We start from the raw sequence: 20034 nt of genomic DNA, 5'->3' as shown, positions 1-20034 counted from the left end.
TTGATAACAAGTTTCTTTATGTTCCGGTTATTTTGCTACTGGGTCACTTTATTTCATTGCTAACCATGCAGTGAAGCCATTCATTCTTGGCGATGGCCTGAAGAGCATGACTATCAAGCGAGGTGCCACAATCAAGTACGAGATTGACTTCAAAGGCGAGCCTCCACCGGAAGTGGTCTGGGAGCGCAACAGCAATGTGCTCAAGGCCACTGACAGGCAAGTGCTCGGACAAAATGTTTTTGGCATTATTGCCGGAGACAGATGTCTTCATCGTTATGGCAACTCGTTTATAACTTTCTATGTCCTGCTTCAGTGAAATGTCCTTTCTGCCAACTTTCCTATTGGTTTCCTTGAATGCAAGATTCCATTAGGGTTACAACTATGAATGTGTGCAGTACAATAATTATACAAGTGGAAATTAAACTTCTGGTGAGCCCACTTTTGTTATTAGCCGTAATGAGCTCAGTGATGTGGATTTATCAAAGGTGTGCCAGTGTTTTACGTATCATTTCATTGTCTTCGTCTTCATATCAATAGCTTCTTTCTCTTTTAGCACCAACTTTTGTTAAATACTTCACTGGTTTCCCTAACTGCTGTCAGAATAGTTTTGCTGATACACTTAAGACCTGTCCCAGAATGCGTATGTCATACAGAGGATCAAAAATGTTATTGCATCAGGTGAGGCCGGGTGTGAAGAATGCGACAATAAGTTGCGATCCATTAGGACCTGCCACTATTCCATTTAGAAGAAGCAAACAACATAGCTGGATGACAAGATGGGCTGATCTGCAAATAGGCCTATCATATCTGATTTGACAAAATCAATACTAGTAGCACTTATACCACTGGTATGTTCTCATTGTTTGCTGCACCACACTATTCTTTAATTTCATCTTTGTGCACAGTGTTGTTCAAATGCATGACATCTTCCCACTTTGCCCAACTAGGACAACCATAGAGGTCAAGGACACGTCAACCACCCTCATCACGAAGAATGCTGTGCGTGGCGACAGTGGTCGATACACGCTCAAGCTGACCAACAGCAGTGGAACAGTCTTCTCTGAGGCAGAAGTCGTGGTTCTAGGTACTACGATGTCTTTTTTTTTTTATACTAGCAATAAGTATTTTTGCTCATGAAAGGATGGCATTGGTCTGCTTAGTGACTCTTCTTTTGTCCTATTAGCTGGTCTTAGTTTGCACTAATAGGAGACAGAAATGGTAGGTGTAAAGTTAAAAGATAAAAAGCATGCAGAGTGGGCAAGAGAAATACCACTCAAGCTACTGATAGTAAAAGCTCGTTAATTCGAACCTTGATAATTCGGATTTTCGGATAAATCGAACTACACTACTTGGTCCTGCCAAGCTACATAGACGTCTGTGCGTAAAAGAGCCCATTAATTAAAGAAAAAAGCATGCAGAGTGGGCAAGAGAAATACCACTCAAGCTACTGATAGTAAAAGCTCGTTAATTCGAACCTTGATAATTCGGATTTTCGGATAAATCGAACTACACTACTTGGTCCTGCCAAGCTACATAGACGTCTGTGCGTAAAAGAGCCCGTTAATTCAAACTAGAGTCAGTTCCTCTACGGATAATTCGAACTATGCTCTGCAGCATCTGGGCGGCCTGCCGCTCAGCACATAGCCAAAGAAACGCCTCCGCGATGGTGCGACATGGTTAGAGGCCGCGCACATTCAAACGGGGACAGAAGATGAAACCAGGTATAAAACCATGGAACAGGGAGTAAAGCTGGAATGGCGCCATGACTGGCGCAGCGGCCGGCACTGGTGCTAGGGTAGAGGTAGAGCTACCTCTATAATATGGTGCATGGTATGGTTCTTCCGCGCAACCTTCGAAACTTGGAGCTAAATACTGGTTAATTAGATTTACCTTGATTCTGAAATACGGGTAAGTATATCTGTTGGCGCGGTCTCAGCCAGTGGCCATGAAAAAAAGTTTATGACGACGGACGGGTGCTAGGAATCTTCAAATAAAAAAACAAATCATTACATAGGAATTTTTTTTTTTTTTTTTGCAACAGTCGTCCATTTAATCATCAGTCATCAAGAAAGCACGCGGTCAGCCGCGTGCCGTTATAGCATCATTCGCTTCGAAAAGCATTTGCTGCTGTCACGCGTTCAAATGATATGTTGTGGCAGTGGAGGGCGAGGTTCCCGCCCCAATCGCATGATAAAGCAAACGTACGAGAAACGAGGCATGTGCATCGAGTGCTGGCACTCTGCCAAAACGCTGCCTTCCCCCACCTCTCCTGCTAGAGCTTAACACATAAGGCAAACAAACTTTGACGTTATAGTAGCTGCGCAGCATCTTGGTGCACTGCCAATAAATGTGCTGTGGATTGCAACGGCAGTGCGTGCGAAACGGAGGGAAGCGCTAATGACTAAGTCTTTTTTTATTTTTGTTATTTCTTATCATTTTCCCGGTCCCGTGAAGTTAGAATTAACGAGCTTTTACTGTATTTTAGTGGAAATCAAAAAGAAGAAAGAAGACATGTTGGGGGGGGGGGGGGGGGTATTTAGATGGTGTCCGCTCTCATTTGGGTGGGATGTTATTGTGTGCCTGACATCAGTGCTTGACTATAGGTACGCTGCATGCCTTGCAGTGTTTCTTTTTTGTTGTTATTGTTTAGTAATATATATTCCAGAGTAAGGCATGCAAGTAGGCGTTTATAAGCATGGCCACATGTAAGCTATATATTTGCAGCAGACACTGACTGATTGATTTGAAAGAGGGTAATTTTGGTTATCAATTGAGTCAGAAAAGTAACACGCAGAGAAAGCAATTGCTCATCTGTATCCACTTGTACCACTTCTCTGTGAGCTACAGCAGCCAGGCCTGCATACAAATCTATGCAGTATGTTTGCTTGGCATTTTTGTGTCTCCTTTCTTTTCTTGTCTTGTGTCGGCATTGTTTGCTACTGTGCATTTGAACTGACTAAGAGCTCAGCTTCAGAACTCAGTGCAGTTAGGAGTCTATTATTACAGAGGGTGGTTGCAACAAGCATTCTATCCTGTGCAGACAAACCGGCCATGCCTGGAGGGCCTCTGAAGCCAGAGAAAGTGCGTGCAGATCATGTGGAACTTTCTTGGAAGCCGCCACCAGACACAGGCGGCCAGGACCTCAAGGGCTATGTGCTAGAGAAGATGGACACGGACACAGGGCGTTGGGTGCCAGCGGGAGAGGTGGGCCCCAGGGAGACCAAGGCCCGCATCGATGGCCTCCAGAAAGGCAAGAAGTACAAGTTCCGCGTCAAGGCCGTCAACAAGGAAGGCGAATCTGAGCCGCTGGAGACGGGAGAGGACATTGTCGCCAAGAACCCATATGGTAGGGCCATCTTGTGGGCTCCGTATTTGTGTGGTGCGACAGGCTCATGAATGGGGTGCAGTTTCTGTGCGCCGTTAAGCCATGTCAGAAATATGCTGAATTGGATTTTTAATTTGCTTAGGCTTGGTGCTGTTTTGTTATGTTTAGAGGGAGTAACATTGTTTGTAACATTTTAACTGAAGTCAAAGTTTGGCTGTTGCATATCATGCGAGTTACTTTGTTGCAGACCATTTCAGTGTGGCTATGTGTAACTGTATTCATATCCTCTCTTCCTTTCACAGTGGTTTATCAGCCATTAAATTCAGTCATAAGAAAGCTTTGCGGTCGGTGAAGTTGTTAAAATAAAATGGGTGAGAAAGAAAAAGAGAAACTAGATTAAAAGCGAAGAGCTTGCTCTACCCTGATGCATGCATGACGGTTTGTTGCTGCCTCATACTGCATACTATGAAGCACTGCCACTCAGTCACACCTGTAATCCTCTCTTAATTAGACGAGCCTGGCAAGCCGAGCAAACCCGAGATTGTGGACTATGACAACACTAAGGTGGATCTCAAGTGGGACAAGCCGGCAAGCGATGGCGGGCGCCCCATCTTGCACTACATTGTGGAGAAGAAGGAAAAGCATAGCCCCGACTGGGTAGAGGCCCTCAAGACGCCCGGGGACCAGTGCGAGGCCACCGTGGCAGACCTCAAGGAGAACTCTGTCATGCAGTTCCGAGTGCGCGCCGTCAACAAGGCCGGCGTAGGAGAGCCCAGCGAACCCACCGAGAACCACATTGTCAAGCACCGCAACTGTAAGGCTTTACTTTGTATGGGCGGCTGAACCAATGACAGCACTGCAGAAAGGTTTCACTGCCAGCAGTAGCTAGTACAGGCATTCAAACATTATCTGTCCTTTTTACAGGCTATGTGATTGGGTGAAAGGAGCGGTGAACTAACTAAACGGAGGTTATGGGGAGTGGAAAAGGACTCCAACCACCACACAAAGTGCAAACTGGGCACTTGGGCTGAAGGGTTTATGTACTCGTATGCTCTTTTTTAAGGAGAAGGAGGTTGTGAGCGTAAGAATGGCATTGCCATAGCAGTCTTGTCCAGGAGAGCAAAGTGTTATCTCACTTGAGGTTGAAACTCGTTCTGATAACATAATGTCAAGCTATGATAGCCTTGCTGTTGCCAGTGCATTCGTTGTTTGCAGATTGGGCAAGGAAACCTTAGTTTCACACCTAAACTATTAAGGGCAGGTTCCCTGGTCCTATGGCATCTGTGTTGCTCAGATAACTTTAAGGACCAGCAAAAAGCAAAGGAAAGTGGCGCTACTCACTGTGCCACAGGTTTTCGTTGTCCTCTGTTGACATCAGCAAACAGCGTGCATTCAGCCCCGCAAATGGCTGTTGCTGAATCCCTTGTTGCACAGGTTTAATGAACAGCGGTCAATTTCTTTCTTGCTATACCAGCTGTGCCATCTGGTACAAGTTTTCACACTGGTGTGCTTCCTGAGGTAGATGTTTGTTGCACTTTTTATTACGGGAGTTGAGTGCAGTCTCTTGTGAACAGGTCACTGCAGTGATGTTAGTGCATCAGTGTGTACTACACATTACCCAGGTAAGAGCCACACTATGACCACACCAGCATGGCTGCAGCATGGGGTGCTGCTGGGCATTGTTTTGAGGCAGAATATTTCATTGCTTCTGCATGGCAGACTGCACTGCTAAAAGGTAACATAAAAGGTGTAAGATGATGTGCAACACTGGTTATCAGCACCTTCCACTGGAGCGCATGGGTTTATCATGATATTTGCTCAGTATTTTCAGAGGTCTGTGTAATTTGGCCTCAACACTAATGTCTAGTTGCATTTAAATTGTTCATTTTTATTTGTATTAGATGCCAAGTTAGTAATCCTGTGCTAAAATTATCAGTTCCCATGCATTTTGATGTCAACCATCTATGTCTTAGCGGCATGACTATGCTGTGCAATTTAGTTGTTTTATCAACATATGTGATTATACAAAATGTGATGATGAAACAGTAGTCTCTAATTGCAAATTCATGGATGTATGAAGAACCATATAAAATTAATCCAGATGCAGACATCAGCAGCAGCAGGTGAACGCAACACCAAGTTTTTCTATCTATGGGCATACACTAGATTCATGTTTGCAATCAGCATGAGACGTGCACTTCACACTGATGGAAGCTAAAATCACCATTTCTTACAACCCCCTACCTCACCTGATGTAGTGAAACCTCGCATTGACCGCACCAACTTGAAGAACGTGATCCTGAAAGTAGGCAGGTCTCACACCTACGAGGTGGACATCATTGGTGAGCCACCGCCGGAGGTTACCTGGACGTTTGGCGAGGCTGGACAGAAGGTCAGCCCCGATGAGAACACCACCATTGACAACAAGGACTACCATTCAGACTTTGGCATTGTCAAGGCCCTGCGGAAGCAGTCTGGAAAGTACACCATCACTGCTACGAACAGGAATGGAAAGGATTCTGTTTCAGTCGACATCACCATTCTTGGTAAGTTGCACTGCCTTGCTGATAAGCTGTGTAATTTTAGCCTCACTCAGCTCTGTTAGGCAAATGTTAACCTTATCAGTGCTTTTCGGCACATGGAATTATGGGTCTGATCATCATACCTGAAGAAGGCAAGAGTGTATTTAGCTGTGGCAATCTTGAAGCAAGCCTGTTTTCCTTTTTCTTTTTTTTTTCAGTTCCTAAAGAAATGTGATGGTAATCTATGAACCTAAGCACGTGTACTTTGCATGAGTGTAAAGTATCGTTGAAATGCTGAAAAATTTGGACATGTTGGTTGTTAAAAATTTACTGAGTATTCTATACCACCACATGGTTACAAGAATAGTTCGTTTTTAAACTTCTTGATTATCAGGAGTATTTTTCTAGTATCTGTTCGGTCCAAGGAACTACTCTGGGACAGCAGTGCAGTTAATGATGATCAGAATGAAGGTTTTGTTTTGCCCAAAAATAATGCAGTTTAGGGGGGTACAAAGGCTTCTTCAGGGACCAGGGTAGTTAATGGTCTCTCCATTTCCTTTCCTGCACAAAGGCAAACCTGCCAAGCCCGAGGGTCCTCTGGAAGTCACGGATGTCCACAAGGAAGGCTGCAAGCTCAAGTGGAACAAGCCGAAGGACGATGGTGGCTGCCCACTACGCCACTACGAAGTGGAGAAGCTCGACAAGGAGACTGGTCGCTGGACCCGTGTGGGCAAGACTGATAAGCCCGAGATCGAGGTTACTGGCCTGACCCCCAACAAGGAGTACCTCTTCAGGGTCACAGCTGTCAATGACGAGGGTGAATCTGAGCCTTTGGAGACGCTCCAGGGAACAGTCGCCAAGAATCCATATGGTGAGCATTCCTTTGAAAGCACCAGTGTCACTCTAGCCTTGCTGTATGAACTGAGACAATTTAATGACTGTGAAAATGAAACGTGGAGGCTAACAAGGGCTGAAACGTGGAGGCTACCAGAAAGGATTCTACTTAAGATGAGGACAACGCAGAGAGCTATGGAACGAAAAATGGTAGGTGTAACGTTAAGAGATAGGAAGCGTGCTGAGTGGGTCAGAGAAATAACTCAAGTTAATGGCATTCTAGTGTAAATTAAGAAGAAATGGGCACGGACAGGGCACGTAGTGTAATGGTTGCTATGGATAACAAATTGGATTCCAAGGGAAAGAAAGCATAGCAGGGGATGGCAGAAAGTTAGGTGGGCGGATGAGGGTTAAGAAGTTCGCAGGGGTCAAGTGGATGCAGCTAGCACAGGACTGGGTTGATTGGAGTAATATGGAAGAGGCTTTTGCCCTGCAGTAGGTGTAGTCTGGCTGCTGCTACTGCTGATGATGATGATGCAAAGGATCGAGTCCCGGCCTCGGCATCCACTTTTTGATGGAGACGAAAAGCAAGGCGTCCGTGTGCTGTGCGATTTCAGTGCACGTTAAAGAACCCCAGGTGGTCGAAATTTCGGAGTCCTCCACTACGGCGCCTCTCATAGCCTGAGTCGCTTTGGGGCGTTAAACCCCACAAACCAAACCAAACCGATTCTGTTGTGTGTGCAAGCTTGAACTTTCATACTGCTGACCTGCTTCTCAAAGTTCGAGCTGTCACTCACAAAGTGAAATGTACCAACTAGACCAGAAACATTTTATATACATATTTTGTGTAAGTGAAGTGCCAAAAAGCACCTGTGATTAGTGAAGAATGTGTGAAGGGATTATACTGGCTGACTGAGCTAGCTAGTGGATTTCTGTTTCTGGTTTTAACTTCTGCTTTCTAAATGACACAGCTGTTCCGCATTTTCCTTTACTGTAATGCTGTGTTTGGCAACGGGGCTGCAAAATGATTATATACTACATAACTTTGTCATGCTGTCTGGGTTTCGTCACATGATATTAGGGATGTGCCTGTGGTGTATATTTGCTTTTATGTTTATAATCAAACTGGCGCATAGTGCTCACATTTTATGTCACTAGTTGCTTATCACCTAATGCGACTGTGGCCAATGCCTGCACCGCAGACGAGCCCACCAAGCCAGGGACACCCGAGCTGGTCGACTGGGACAACACTAGTGTGGACCTCAAGTGGGAGCCTCCCAAGAGCGATGGTGGTGCGCCCATCGAAAAGTACATTGTGGAGAAGAAGGACCGCTTCGGTGTGGACTGGGAGAAGGCCGCAGAAGTGCCGGGCTCCAAGAATGAAGCCAAAGTCACAGGCCTCAAGGAAAAGACCGAGTGCCAGTTCCGGGTGGTGGCCGTCAACAAGGCCGGTCCCAGTGAGCCCAGTGATGCCACCCAGATGCACACCGTTAAGCACCGCAAGTGTGAGTCTTCTTCTGTGGCCCTAAGGCTTGGATGAGCACAAAAAACAAATGCACAATTGAGATGTCTGTTGCTGGAACTAACAGCAAGCAGAATATCGTTTCCACTTTTCCAGGCTACTCTCATGCTGCTTTCATTTGTTTAGTCTTGGTGTGTTTTTGTTCTTTGTTTCAAAGCACAGGAGCATTGAGGAACGAGTTCTTTAAAAGGTATTCTTTCCTTTCTGTTGACCTGCTTGCAAACGAGCAAGCCCTATTAGGCTAAGGTGTGAATCATAGTGAAACGATCAGCATAGAATGTACTTTATGGTGGACACCACAGTTGGTGGCATACCATCCTGTTTAGATGCCAAGCAGACTGTGTTGTCTTTCTCTGGTACTATTCATTTGAAGGCTCAGAAGCTTTTGTGCCAGTGGTTTTTCAGCCATTGGTACTTTATTTTTTCACCTAAAAAAAAACTGTCAGCGTGAACTGACTGGCTCACTTATGCAGCTTTTGCAATGGCTTCTTTCTGAATGCAGTGAAGCCATACATTGACCGCACAAACCTTGAAGTCACAATGGTCAAGAAGGGCAAACAGGTGCGCCTCGACGTCAATGTCCGGGGTGAACCACCGCCAAAGATCACCTGGAAGTTGGTGGACAAGGTTGTTGTGACAAAGGACAATGTAGAGGTCATCAATGTGGATTACAACACAAAACTTAACATCAACGATGCTCAGCGCAAAGACTCTGGCCTTTACAAGATCTTTGCTGAAAATGAGCATGGAAAGGATGAAGCACAAGTGGAAATCATAGTGCTTGGTGAGCAAGCTTTTGTTTTTCGCAAATCTTTTACAAACCTTTGCGATCATGCAGGTTTTTATTTTTTTCACCAGCAGCACATTTCTAATGTATTAGTAGCATGCAAGGATCTGACATTTGTGTGGATTTTTTTTTCTGTGTGTGAATAATGTGATTATTATAGTTAGTGGAAAATTTACTGCTCTAGAATGTTTTTGGTGTATCACTTTTTTTTTATTTGGGGCTTCTTATGCAAGAGAACTCTAAATGTGCACTAAAAAGCATGATTTTTTACGAGTAAATACAGTTACAGTGTTGGCGTAGAGGTAGAACATCCGCCTCGCGAGCAAGAGGACCATGGTTTGAATCCCGGCGCCACGCAATTCTCCAAAAGAGCATTTTGGCTGGCTCTCTTGTGTGGTCTCGTCTTCGTTCTCGCACTGTTTTTCTTTAACCTCTAATAACGCAATTCTCCATCGGATTAAAAAAAAAGAGATCTGGATGTTCGTGGAATTGCATAAACAGGTGTCTGGGGTGCGACTTGATGCCGGTGAACACCTCCAGAAATCCATTCCCTTACCAGAATTGGATTTGGCCTCCCTGGTGTATTAATTGGTCCCGACCTCATATGAATAACAAACCCGTGCCCTCAGTCCCTAGCAGCTGCGGAGCAAAGGACCATGGTGGCAGTCAGACCTGTGACGCAGCGGAGAGTGTGAAGAAATTTTGGCTCCGGACAGGCTGTCTTTGGAAGCTGACCCTGGCAACGTTTAATGCTAGAACCCTAGCTACTGATGCTAGTTTAGCAGTGCTGTTACAGGAACTAGGGGGTGTGAAGTGGGATAGGAGGTCAAATTAGGCATATACTGTGGCAGGCATGTATTGTGTTACCAAGATTTATCGGAGGGGCAAGAACTAGGAGTATGGTTTCTTGTCAATAAGCATGTGCAACATAGATGAATTCTATAGCATTAATGATCGGGTGCAGTCATCGTGATCAAGCTAAATAAGCAATTAAACTGAGGATTGTACAGTTGTACGCGCCTGCTTGTAGTCATGATGACTAAGTAGTCAAAAGCTTCTACGAAGATGTAAAATCAGCAATGAGGAAAGTAAAAACACTGTATACTGTACTGATGGCCGATTTAAATACCAATGCAGGCAAAAAGCATGCTGGAGACCAGGCAGTGGGGGACTATGGCATTGGTTCTAGGAATATAGCAGGAGGGAGTTACTAGTTGAGTTTGCTAAGTGCAATAACTTGAGAATCATGGATACCGTCTTCAGTAAACGGAAGAACCGGAAGTGGACATTTAAAAGCCCTAACAGGGAGACCAAAAAGGAAATTGTCTTCATACTGTGTTCAAACCTGGCATTATGCAGGGTGTAGAGATAATTAGAAAGATGCAATGCAGTGACCACAGGATGATAAGGTCCCAAATCAGTCTAGATTTGAAGATGGAAAGAAACAGGTTAATGAGGGGAAGTCCATCAACAAATTAGCAGTGAGGAGGAAGGCAAAAAAATTCAGAACTTTGCTATAGAACAAGTATTCATCTTTAACCAAGTGGAGACAACTTTAATGCAGAAGCAGTGAACGATACCTTCAGAGATCATTACGGAGTGCGCGGCAGAAGTGGGCAATAAGATAGTTACAGAGGATACCAGTAAATTAAAGATTTTATTAAGAACGCCAAAGTATGAAAGCCTCCAACCCAGCTGACAGAGCTGTCAAAGCTAATCAATAAGTGCAAAGTGTCCGACATAAGGAAATGTAACAGGAGGAAATCGAGCATGCTCTAAAGAATGGTGGCAGCCTTGAAGCGGTGAAGAGGAAATTTGACATAGGCAAAAATTAGATATATGCGCTTATATGGACAAGATAGTCAAAGTAGCCGAGGTGTTTTATATTGACCTGTGCAGTGGCCAAAGTGGTCAGGAAAATAATGAGATTGGCTGTAGTGAAGAACAATCAGACATTCTGCCAGTAACGAAGCACGAGCTTAAGAAAGCTTTTGGAGCTATGAAAAGGGGAAGGGCAGCTGTGGAGGGTTAGGTAACTACAGATTTGTTAAAAAACGAGGGGGAAGGGGGTAACATGCTTGAAAAACTGGCCACCCTGTATACTCAGTGCCTGGTGGCATCGAAGGTACCAGAATCATTAAAGAATGCTAACGTTATCTTAATTCATAAGAAAGGGGATGTTAAGGACTTTAAAAATTACATACCAATCACTTACTATCTAATATGTGCAAGATGTTTACTAAGGTAATTGCTAATAGAGTCAGGGTAACCTTAGACTTTAGTCAACCATAGGATCAGGCAGGTTTTCAGAAAGGATACTGTACTATCGATGATATCCATACTGTCAGCCAGGTGATGGAAAAATGCTCAGAATATAACCAACTCCTATACATAGCAGTCAATGATTACAAAAAAGCATTTGACTCAGTTGAAACCTCTGCAGTCATGCAGGCATTGCAAAATCAGGGTGTAGATGAGCCATATGTCAAAATGCTGGAAGATATTTATAGTGGCTGCACAGCAACCATAGCTCTTGCTGTGCCATAGGGTAAGGGTCCGTAGCTCACGTCATCCGTTCCGTGATCAAGAGTTGCCTGCTCCCTTGGCGGTAGAGATGAAACCGAGGCAGCGTCTAGGAAATTAAAAATGGCATCTTTATACATTATTTACAGTACAGGATAGGCACAGGGGCTGACGGCTACTAACTGTAGTCACGCAGCGACGGCCGGGGAGACTATGACGTGACCCCTCCTTGCGAGCGGCACTGCACTCGACAAACGCTCGGGAAGGTCTCGGTCTCCAGTGGCAGTACACTCGCATATATAGCCTGGAAAGCCGTTTTTATTCAAATTGTCCAATCCAGAGGCAGCACGTGATTGCAGCCCGAGAGGTTCAATCAGCAACCACGCCGATCGGCCGCTTCAAATCTGCCACAACGCGAAACTGATTGCCGCTAGGAGCTCTGGCGCCAGGCTGACGGGGATTTTGTGGACGTGTTTTAACATGACGCTCGCCGATGTTTTTTTGCAATACGCCGCTGCCGTGCGGAGCAGCATCAGGGCTTGCAAATGGGGCATTAGCAGTAGAAGCTTGACGTTCGGCTTAGCGGAATCCGGGCAGCTTGCCTGGCACAACTCTCTGCATAAGAGATAGGAAGGCGTGCAGAGTGGGTCAGAGAAATACTTAAAATAATGACATTTTAATGGAAACCAAGAAGAAATAGGCATGAGCTGGGCATGTAGTGCTAAAAGAGGATAACCGATGGTTGTTAAAAGTAACAAATTGGATTCTAAAGGAAGGAAAGCGTAGCACGGGGGAAGCAAAAAGTTGGGTGGGCAGATGAGGTTAAGAAGTCTGCAGGGATCAAGTGGATGCAGCTTGCACAGGACCAGGTTAGTTGGAGGAATATGGGAGAGGCCTCGTCCTGCAGCGTGTATAATCTGTCTGCTGCTGCTGCTGATGATGATGATGATGACAACAAAAAAATGCCAGTGCTTTCAAATACTACTGAACTGAAAACTCATCTTGAACTGTGGAAGTTAGGGAAACCTGAAGAGGTTACTGCATAAACTACTGCAGTTTGCATTAGGGCCTCTTTAATTTATGCATGTACTGTACAGTATTTTACTTTTTAATCAGTTATAATTTTCGCACTGCATGTGTGACAGTACTGCAGATGGTTTTGTAGGACATTTCAAGGCAAGTGCATGACAACACTAAGTGAAATTAAAAGAAGTAAAATATTACAGGCTCGCTAGAATCCATGCATAATCATGCGGGAATTGTTTTCTTTTTGGTTTGGTTTGTCTATCCTGTGTAATGTCTAAAATTGACTCTGGCCATGAAGAACCCTGTAATGGAGGTCTGTGAGTAGTTTCATATCCCTCAAAACATGACCTCAACATCAACATCTCCTGGCTTAGTAGTGAAGCGCCCTAGCCACTGAGGAAATTATCTAACCTGTAAACCTTGTAGAAAAAAAACAAGCTGGAAAATAATCTCCTGGAGGTGCTTCCTACCTTGAGCATGCCTTGCTGACAAGGTTTACCTTGGCACCTGCAGTAGGAAACAGGCAACATTGGTAGGCATTTCTTGGAGCAGAATGGTACTGCACTTGAAAATGCAGAGAACTCATGAAGCATTTCGCTGGCCGCAGTTTGTCACAGTTCACTTGTTAGTTCATCATTGCCGCTTATCTTGTTATTGTAGCAGTTTGCACTTGCTTGTCCTTGACATATTAAAAAATGCTTTTCCTTTCCTTAGCTGCGCCCTCAAGGCCAGGAGGTCCTCTCAAGGTGTCGGATGTGCACGACAAAGGCTGTAAGCTCAAGTGGAATAAGCCGGATGATGACGGCGGCAAACCACTTCAGGCATACGTTGTGGAGAAAATGGACACACAGACTGGCAGCTGGGTGCCTGTTGCTCGAGTGGACCCTGACAAGACCGAGTGTCCTGTGACAGGGCTCATACCTGGCAAGCAGTACCAGTTCCGGGTGAAGGCTGTCAATGCTGAGGGAGAGTCTGAGCCCCTGGTCACTGATGGCCCCACGCTTGCCAAGAACCCATATGGTGAGTGTGGCTGTGCTGTGCAACACAGATTAATGGGCCAGCCTTAAGAGTAAACTCAGTACTGAAGAGCTGACCTATGGCGTGGCAGAGATATATATATATATATATATTATATATATATTGTTATGCGAATGTTGGCTGAACTCAACAAAAAAACCAAGCTTTCTTTTTTTTTCTCTGAAGGTTTAAAAGAAGCAGCTCTAACACTTGCAATTGTTTTTCTTTCTTTCTATTCTATTTTTCTTTTATGAAATCTGTCCTAATGTAATGACCATAGCATCAGTGGTGTAGTTGCAAACCAAATGCCAACCATTGATGTTTACCTTCTGTGGAGAGGTAAACATTCTTGCATGGAATCAGTGCTTGGCCCAGTTGTGCAAACTTCAGGCAGTGTGCTTCTTGCTATATTCTGTAAGCTTATAGAATACAGTACCATCTACATGTTTGAGGTGAAGGGAGAAAAAAAAAACATGTCAGTGTGACTTGACAATGCTCACCATCACCTGAGGTGTGTTCGGCAGCGCGGTGCTCAGCAGTGACATTGAATATTAAGCAACACAATATTAACAACAAAAAACAACAACATAGATTCAAGAAAAGTGAGGGCAGTTTAGCAGTTTCAAGGAAGATAATATGGATTGTTTGTTTTTGGATTGTTTTTTTAGCCTTTCCTAGAGGCTGACAAGCACAGAAAAGACATGTAAGACAAAGACATAGCGATAGTGATATGATTCAGTACATTCAGAACACTTCATGACTGAATCATCCATGGAGAGTGCCTCGAAACACGCTGGACACTTCTTATCTTTCCCAGCCATTGTGTAGCAAAGGAGAAAATATGAAATATGAGCAGAAAAAAATGACAAGAGTAAAGATATAAGGTCACTGACCTGTAAAAAAGTTGAAGGGCGCGCATTAGGCACCAGCACTCGCTGCCAGCAGCGTTGCTGATGCTTTTGACAGGTTGGCAGTCCCTGTCAGTGTTAAAGTGAATGCCCCGAAAAATTGTGACACCCAAACAACACTTGCTAGTGCTCTCTTATACATAGTTCTGCAGCGAGAATGTAAGGTTCCTAACACATTTTTTTTTTAAATCAGGGAACAAGTACAAACAGCTTTGCTGGTAACATGAATGTTTCCTTTTGCAATGGAACAAACTGTACATGACCTTCTGCCACTTGTTGGGTACAGATGAGCCGGGTAAGCCAGGCAAGCCGGAGATTGTGGACTGGGACGAGAAGCATGTGGACCTCAAGTGGGACGCCCCCAAGGACGATGGTGGTGCGCCCATTACGGGCTACGTGATTGAGAAGAAGGACCGGGTGGGTGGCCACTGGGAGCCCTGCCTGGAGACCCACAGCTCCAAGCCCGAGGCCAAGGTGGAGGACCTGGTCAAGGGCCAGCAGTACCAATTTCGTGTGCGGGCCGTCAACAAGGCTGGGCCGGGCGAGCACAGCGAGCCCACGGGGATGCACCTCTGCAAGGAACGATACTGTGAGCACACCACATAACAAGTATTGCAACGCTAAACGCGAACTGCAGTATGCTTCTATCAGTTAAATTGCTCACTTATTCACGCTGCAATTCGGCACAGAGATAGCATGCAATCATTTATCGTTTTTCATACCAATTTGAATGATGGCCTTGCTTGCTTCAGTCAGAATTCGAAATCTGTTCGTCTGCAGCATTGGCGACCCATAGGAAGCCTTCTCTTTTACTTACCGATGCTACAGACAACGCATATTTCGAATTAATTCTAAGCCACTTAGGCAAATACACATAATTCAAACTGGTATTAAAGTGATAGATGGTTGTATGCTGTGTGCCGAATTTCAGTACGAATAAGCAAACGATTTAACCGAGAGAAGCATATTACAGTTTGCATTTAGCGCTGCGGCAGTCGGTATTTCACATCACTCCTTTAAAAGTTCATGGTTCGTTAAAGTGAAAGGAAATGGAACAGAACTTAGCAATAAGAGTCCTAAAAGGTTCCTCTTGGGGGAAGCTGTTTTCTGAGTACATTTTTTTGTGTCTGCTATTGACCAGATGCAGCCTGGGTTGTGTAGCCCAAAGGTTCTCAGACTTCATTTCACAGAACCCTTGTGCTTTAAAAGAGTGCTTATTGTGTACCACAAGTATGTACCTTAAACCTATGCATTTCAGGCACAATATTCCTTTGGCCCACTTTATTTTTGGCATTGCTTATAGCAGACTGCATCCCTTGAGGTTCGCCTCTCCCTGATTTGCTTGCTTGCAGTGGCACCAAAGATTGTGCGAGACAACCTGCAGAACATCACCGTTCGTGCTGGACACATTGCCAAAGTTAACGTGGAGGTCATTGGTGAGCCTCCACCAAAGACCACGTGGCTTTTCAACGGGAAAGAACTCGAGAAGAGCGATGTTGTGAAGATTGAGGACGAGGACTACAAGACGTTCCTGTGCATAGGCAAGGTGACTCGCAAGCACTCGGGCAAATACACCATCAAAGCTGAGAATTCGTCAGGAAAAGACGAAGAGACCATCGACATCCTGGTCCTCGGTAAGCAGCACCCTCCATTCAGCTAGTTCACTTCCTTTTATCGAGGGCCAGTTTGTTTTTAATTTCATTTTTTTTTCTTTCACTATGGCATAGCTCGTCGATGCATAGATAGAGGTGTGTGAATATTCGAAATTTTGAAAATTTGAATGTTGAAAAAAACTAGTACTGAGAATTTTCCAAATATTCGAAAATGACGAAATGCACCGAGAATTATCAAATTCACTGCAGTTTCACTGCACTGTGCGCTTTGCCACAATATGTTGACTGTGCAATAGAGCATTCTCAGAATGCGACAGGGTTGTTTTGTGAAAAGAGACCTTCTCGATATTGTGTACAAAGTTCGATCCCAACCGTGGCGGCTACGTTTCGATGGAGGCGAAACGAAGTGGAGTCCGTGTGCTGTGCGATGTCAGCGCACATTAAAGATCCCCGGGTGGTCGAAATTACTTTGTAGCCCTCCACTAAGGCTCCTCTTTCTCTCTTTCCACTTTCATTCCCACCGTTCTTCCTTTCCTTATGGCGCGGTTTAGGTGTCCACACAGCAAGTGGGACAGTTACTGTGCCTTTCCCTTCCTGTGAACCAATTATTATTATTGTTATTATTATTATCAAGCAAAGCACTTGATAAAATCGTCTTTCTCGCTTTGTTTTTATCTCAAATACAGACAACCATCGTTCTAGTGCTCATCAGATAAGATTATTGCGATGCAAACTGTTTTCAGCAGTTCTATCCAAGCCCGTTCGATAATTCGAGCTTTTGATGAATTCGAGCATTTTTTCCGATCCCTCGAAGGTCCAATAAATGAGTTTGTTGTATTCGGCTGTGGTATGGCAGCTCCACCCAGTTTCATGCAGGTTCTTCCTCTACAAAAACGGGAATACCAATCAGGTGTACACTTCTGTGCAATTATAGTTTTATTTGCTAATACCATGTTAATCCTGAAATACATGCAACAAACAGTGCTTGCTATTTTAAATTTCTTCTTTCTTTTTTCCACTTATCACATATTCGATATTTGAAGGAAGCTTTTTCCCTTGTTTGTATTCGTTTCGTAGTCTGAACTTTCAATATTTGCACACCCCTATGCTTAGATTTTAATATCTCCTATTTTGTTTTCTCCATGTCAATGGTAAAAATAATTCTCTTTTAGTGCCATGTTGAGGAGCTTTTCAGAGTCTCATCACTGACTTTTTAAAAGGATGATACTTAATTACTATTACTTTGCAAAACTTGCATCACTTTATGGCCTGCTGCGTTACAAGTTGCTGCAGTAGTTACGGACCATGTTGTAGTCAGTTGCTTTGAGTGCTGTCTTCAAAACAATGCCATAGTTAAGAAATGATAGCAAGAGGTCAGCTTCAAAACACACTAGTTAAAGCCTAATTGATTGTTCTTTGGCATTCACATTGGTTTGGCATTCACATTGGAGTTAGGGTGCATTATTGTATACTGCACATGTTCACAGTTTCACATGCGTACAGTTGCGCATGCCACCCATTTGCACTCGCATGCAGTTGGATGTGTGTACACTTGTGCACCGTAGCATAGTTTATACATTATCATTATCAGTACAATTATTTTTCACCAAGGAAATGAGCAGAGGTGGATTTATTGGCATTAACTTGCATTGCTGTACGCTTTTGTGTCTCTGGTCTGAGGGTGTGTACTTCTCCACAGACAAGCCTTCCAAGCCCGAGGGGCCCCTGGAGGTGTCAGACGTGGATGCCAAGGGATGCAAGCTGTCGTGGAACAAGCCCAAGGACGACGGAGGCACCCCCATCGAAGGGTACCAGCTCGAGAAGATGGACACTGCTACTGGCCGGTGGGTGCCCTGTGGGAAGGCCGACAAGGATGCAACCGAGATGAAGGTCACTGGTCTGGAGCCGGGCAAGAAGTACCAGTTTCGTGTCAAGGCCATCAACAACGAGGGAGAGTCGGAACCGCTCGAGACGGAGCGGGCTACACTCGCGAAGAACCCATACGGTGAGTGCTCTCGGACTAATTTGTACACTTATACACTTTTGCGCTTCACTGCGCTGGGTGGTTTTCTCCGACTTATCAGCACAATTTTTCATTTGAGGTTCACTTACAGCAGTAGTGCTAGGGACTTAAAAAAGTTTATGGGACGTAGCGCTCTCAAGGAGTGCACCGTGGGAGCTGAAGTTGTATTTGTCTAGTTGTAAAGTTGTTTTGTTTTTTTCACAGCTGCAAGTTATTTATGCAGACGCACCAGTATCTTTGGTAGCATTCAGTGATTGCAGATTTTGTTCTGTCTTTCTTAGAATACATGTTAATGCAAATACTAACCTCCATCTGTGCGCCATACTTGTGACTGAGTGTAAGCACTTCAGGCAGAGACACAATTATGACAGGCACTTGTGGCTTACCAACATGCACAAGTGGTGCAAGCTAATCCACATAAAGTGCTGAAGAAACATGTGCCTTACTTGAAGTGAAGACTAAAATATGTGCGGGCTTTTTAAATGAACTCACTACTGACTCGAGCCTTATAAGCGCTACACCAAGAAACAGCAGCAAACACTGTAAAAAAAAACTTTGTTGCGATTTTTTTCAGAAACCTATTTGCAAACAAAGTGTTCTAAGGCTAGGTGCTTCCAGCAAGCATTTGAAAACCATTCATTTCCCCGTGACTAAATAGTTCTCCAAAGTAAATTCACCCTTTATTGAATTTAGTTTCTTACTTCTTCCACTCTACTTATTGTTTGTTATTCTGTGCCTTTATATGTGCATGTATTCTCTCTGACATCTCCAGAAAGATTAATGATGTATGAGTGCAGCTTTTTGTTTTTTTTGCAGCCTACTTTAGTTATAGTGTCTTTATTTTTATCATAAATAAATAAATAGATGAAATGCTTCTTTTAGCAGTGTATACTTTATTCTGTGTGCAGTATATAATTGCCAATGAACCTAATTCCTTTTTTGTTTGTCAAGTTGTATTTTTGCAATGGAGATGTTATCACAGATTTTTACTATCAGAAAATGTTCACTTCTATATGTCAGTTGCTTTACTTTAACCCAAAAAGAAACTGCATCAACATGGGCAGTTCACTAGCAACCATCACATACTATTGACCACCGCTTAACAGTTATCACCTTTATTTACACTTGCTCCAACATTTCACTATTGGTAACATTCATGAGAACAATAACAAGTGTATATGCAGCATCTGCACCATAACAGCACGCATCACAGCTCAGCAAAATGTGCACACTACCAGCATAAATGGGCACACCTTACGGTCTAACCGAGTATAAGATCAAATTCTGCAACATAACATGGGAATAACTCTGTCACAGCAAGGTTCTCGAATGTTTGGACAAAACAGCATCAAGATATAAAGTTCTCTGCACATCTTTGACATGCATTCTAGACGTGCTCGCTTAATCACAATCACAATTAATCACAAACATGGCAGCAAACTCACTGGACCAGCAGACCTCACAGGTATGGAGCAAGTCAACTTCAGCAGCCAACATGCTTCAAGACCTTTCATTGTTGCAGTTCCTGAAGACAAAACACACAAAGAAATACGGTTGTGAGCAGGTAGTTATGTAGCTGATACAGCAGAAGAGATGATGAAAAGCAGAAGAGAGAATCCAAAGTGCCTTTAACAGGTGAAGGGAAAGATTTGAGGTATTACAGGCCCATGCAGCATGGAAATGGCCAACATAAAAATGTGATCATGCATCACTATTTTGATCAAAAAAAGGTTTTCAAACTCTAAACAATACCTTACTTTTACTTTAGGCCAGTAATAGAGCCAGGACATAAAAATTTATCATTTACAGCAACTTGTTGCTGCATAAGTGTGCTAAGGAGATAGCATTGCTCAGTTTGGTTACATTTTGCACTAGTCTTAAAATTTTCACTTCAGACTTCACATCACCGTCATATTTCGCTCATCAGTATTAGT

At 44.0% G+C, this 20034-nt stretch overlaps 1 protein-coding gene across 4 annotated transcripts in view; it reads left to right on the top strand.

Annotated features, from left to right (window-relative positions):
* Window positions 1-20034, top strand: part of bt (projectin protein bent) — a 258850-nt gene that overhangs the window by 153287 nt on the left and 85529 nt on the right. For all 4 annotated transcript variants that reach the window (XM_084576962.1, XM_084576961.1, XM_084576964.1 and 1 more), the window contains 12 exons: window positions 72-216; window positions 948-1084; window positions 3041-3346; window positions 3837-4139; window positions 5584-5871; window positions 6419-6718; window positions 7884-8186; window positions 8706-8987; window positions 13254-13559; window positions 14751-15053; window positions 15817-16098; window positions 17777-18082. In XM_084576962.1, the coding sequence (XP_084433088.1) occupies window positions 72-216; window positions 948-1084; window positions 3041-3346; window positions 3837-4139; window positions 5584-5871; window positions 6419-6718; window positions 7884-8186; window positions 8706-8987; window positions 13254-13559; window positions 14751-15053; window positions 15817-16098; window positions 17777-18082 (3261 nt within the window). The remainder of the gene's footprint in view (window positions 1-71; window positions 217-947; window positions 1085-3040; window positions 3347-3836; window positions 4140-5583; window positions 5872-6418; window positions 6719-7883; window positions 8187-8705; window positions 8988-13253; window positions 13560-14750; window positions 15054-15816; window positions 16099-17776; window positions 18083-20034) is intronic.

The sequence above is a fragment of the Amblyomma maculatum genome, chromosome 8 (genome assembly GCF_055883805.1).
Source record: "Amblyomma maculatum isolate TAMU_Amacu chromosome 8, ASM5588380v1, whole genome shotgun sequence".
In the NCBI taxonomy this organism is placed as follows: domain Eukaryota; kingdom Metazoa; phylum Arthropoda; class Arachnida; order Ixodida; family Ixodidae; genus Amblyomma; species Amblyomma maculatum.
Note: the sequence above shows the minus strand (reverse complement) of the source record. Positions and strands in the feature narration are given on the sequence as shown.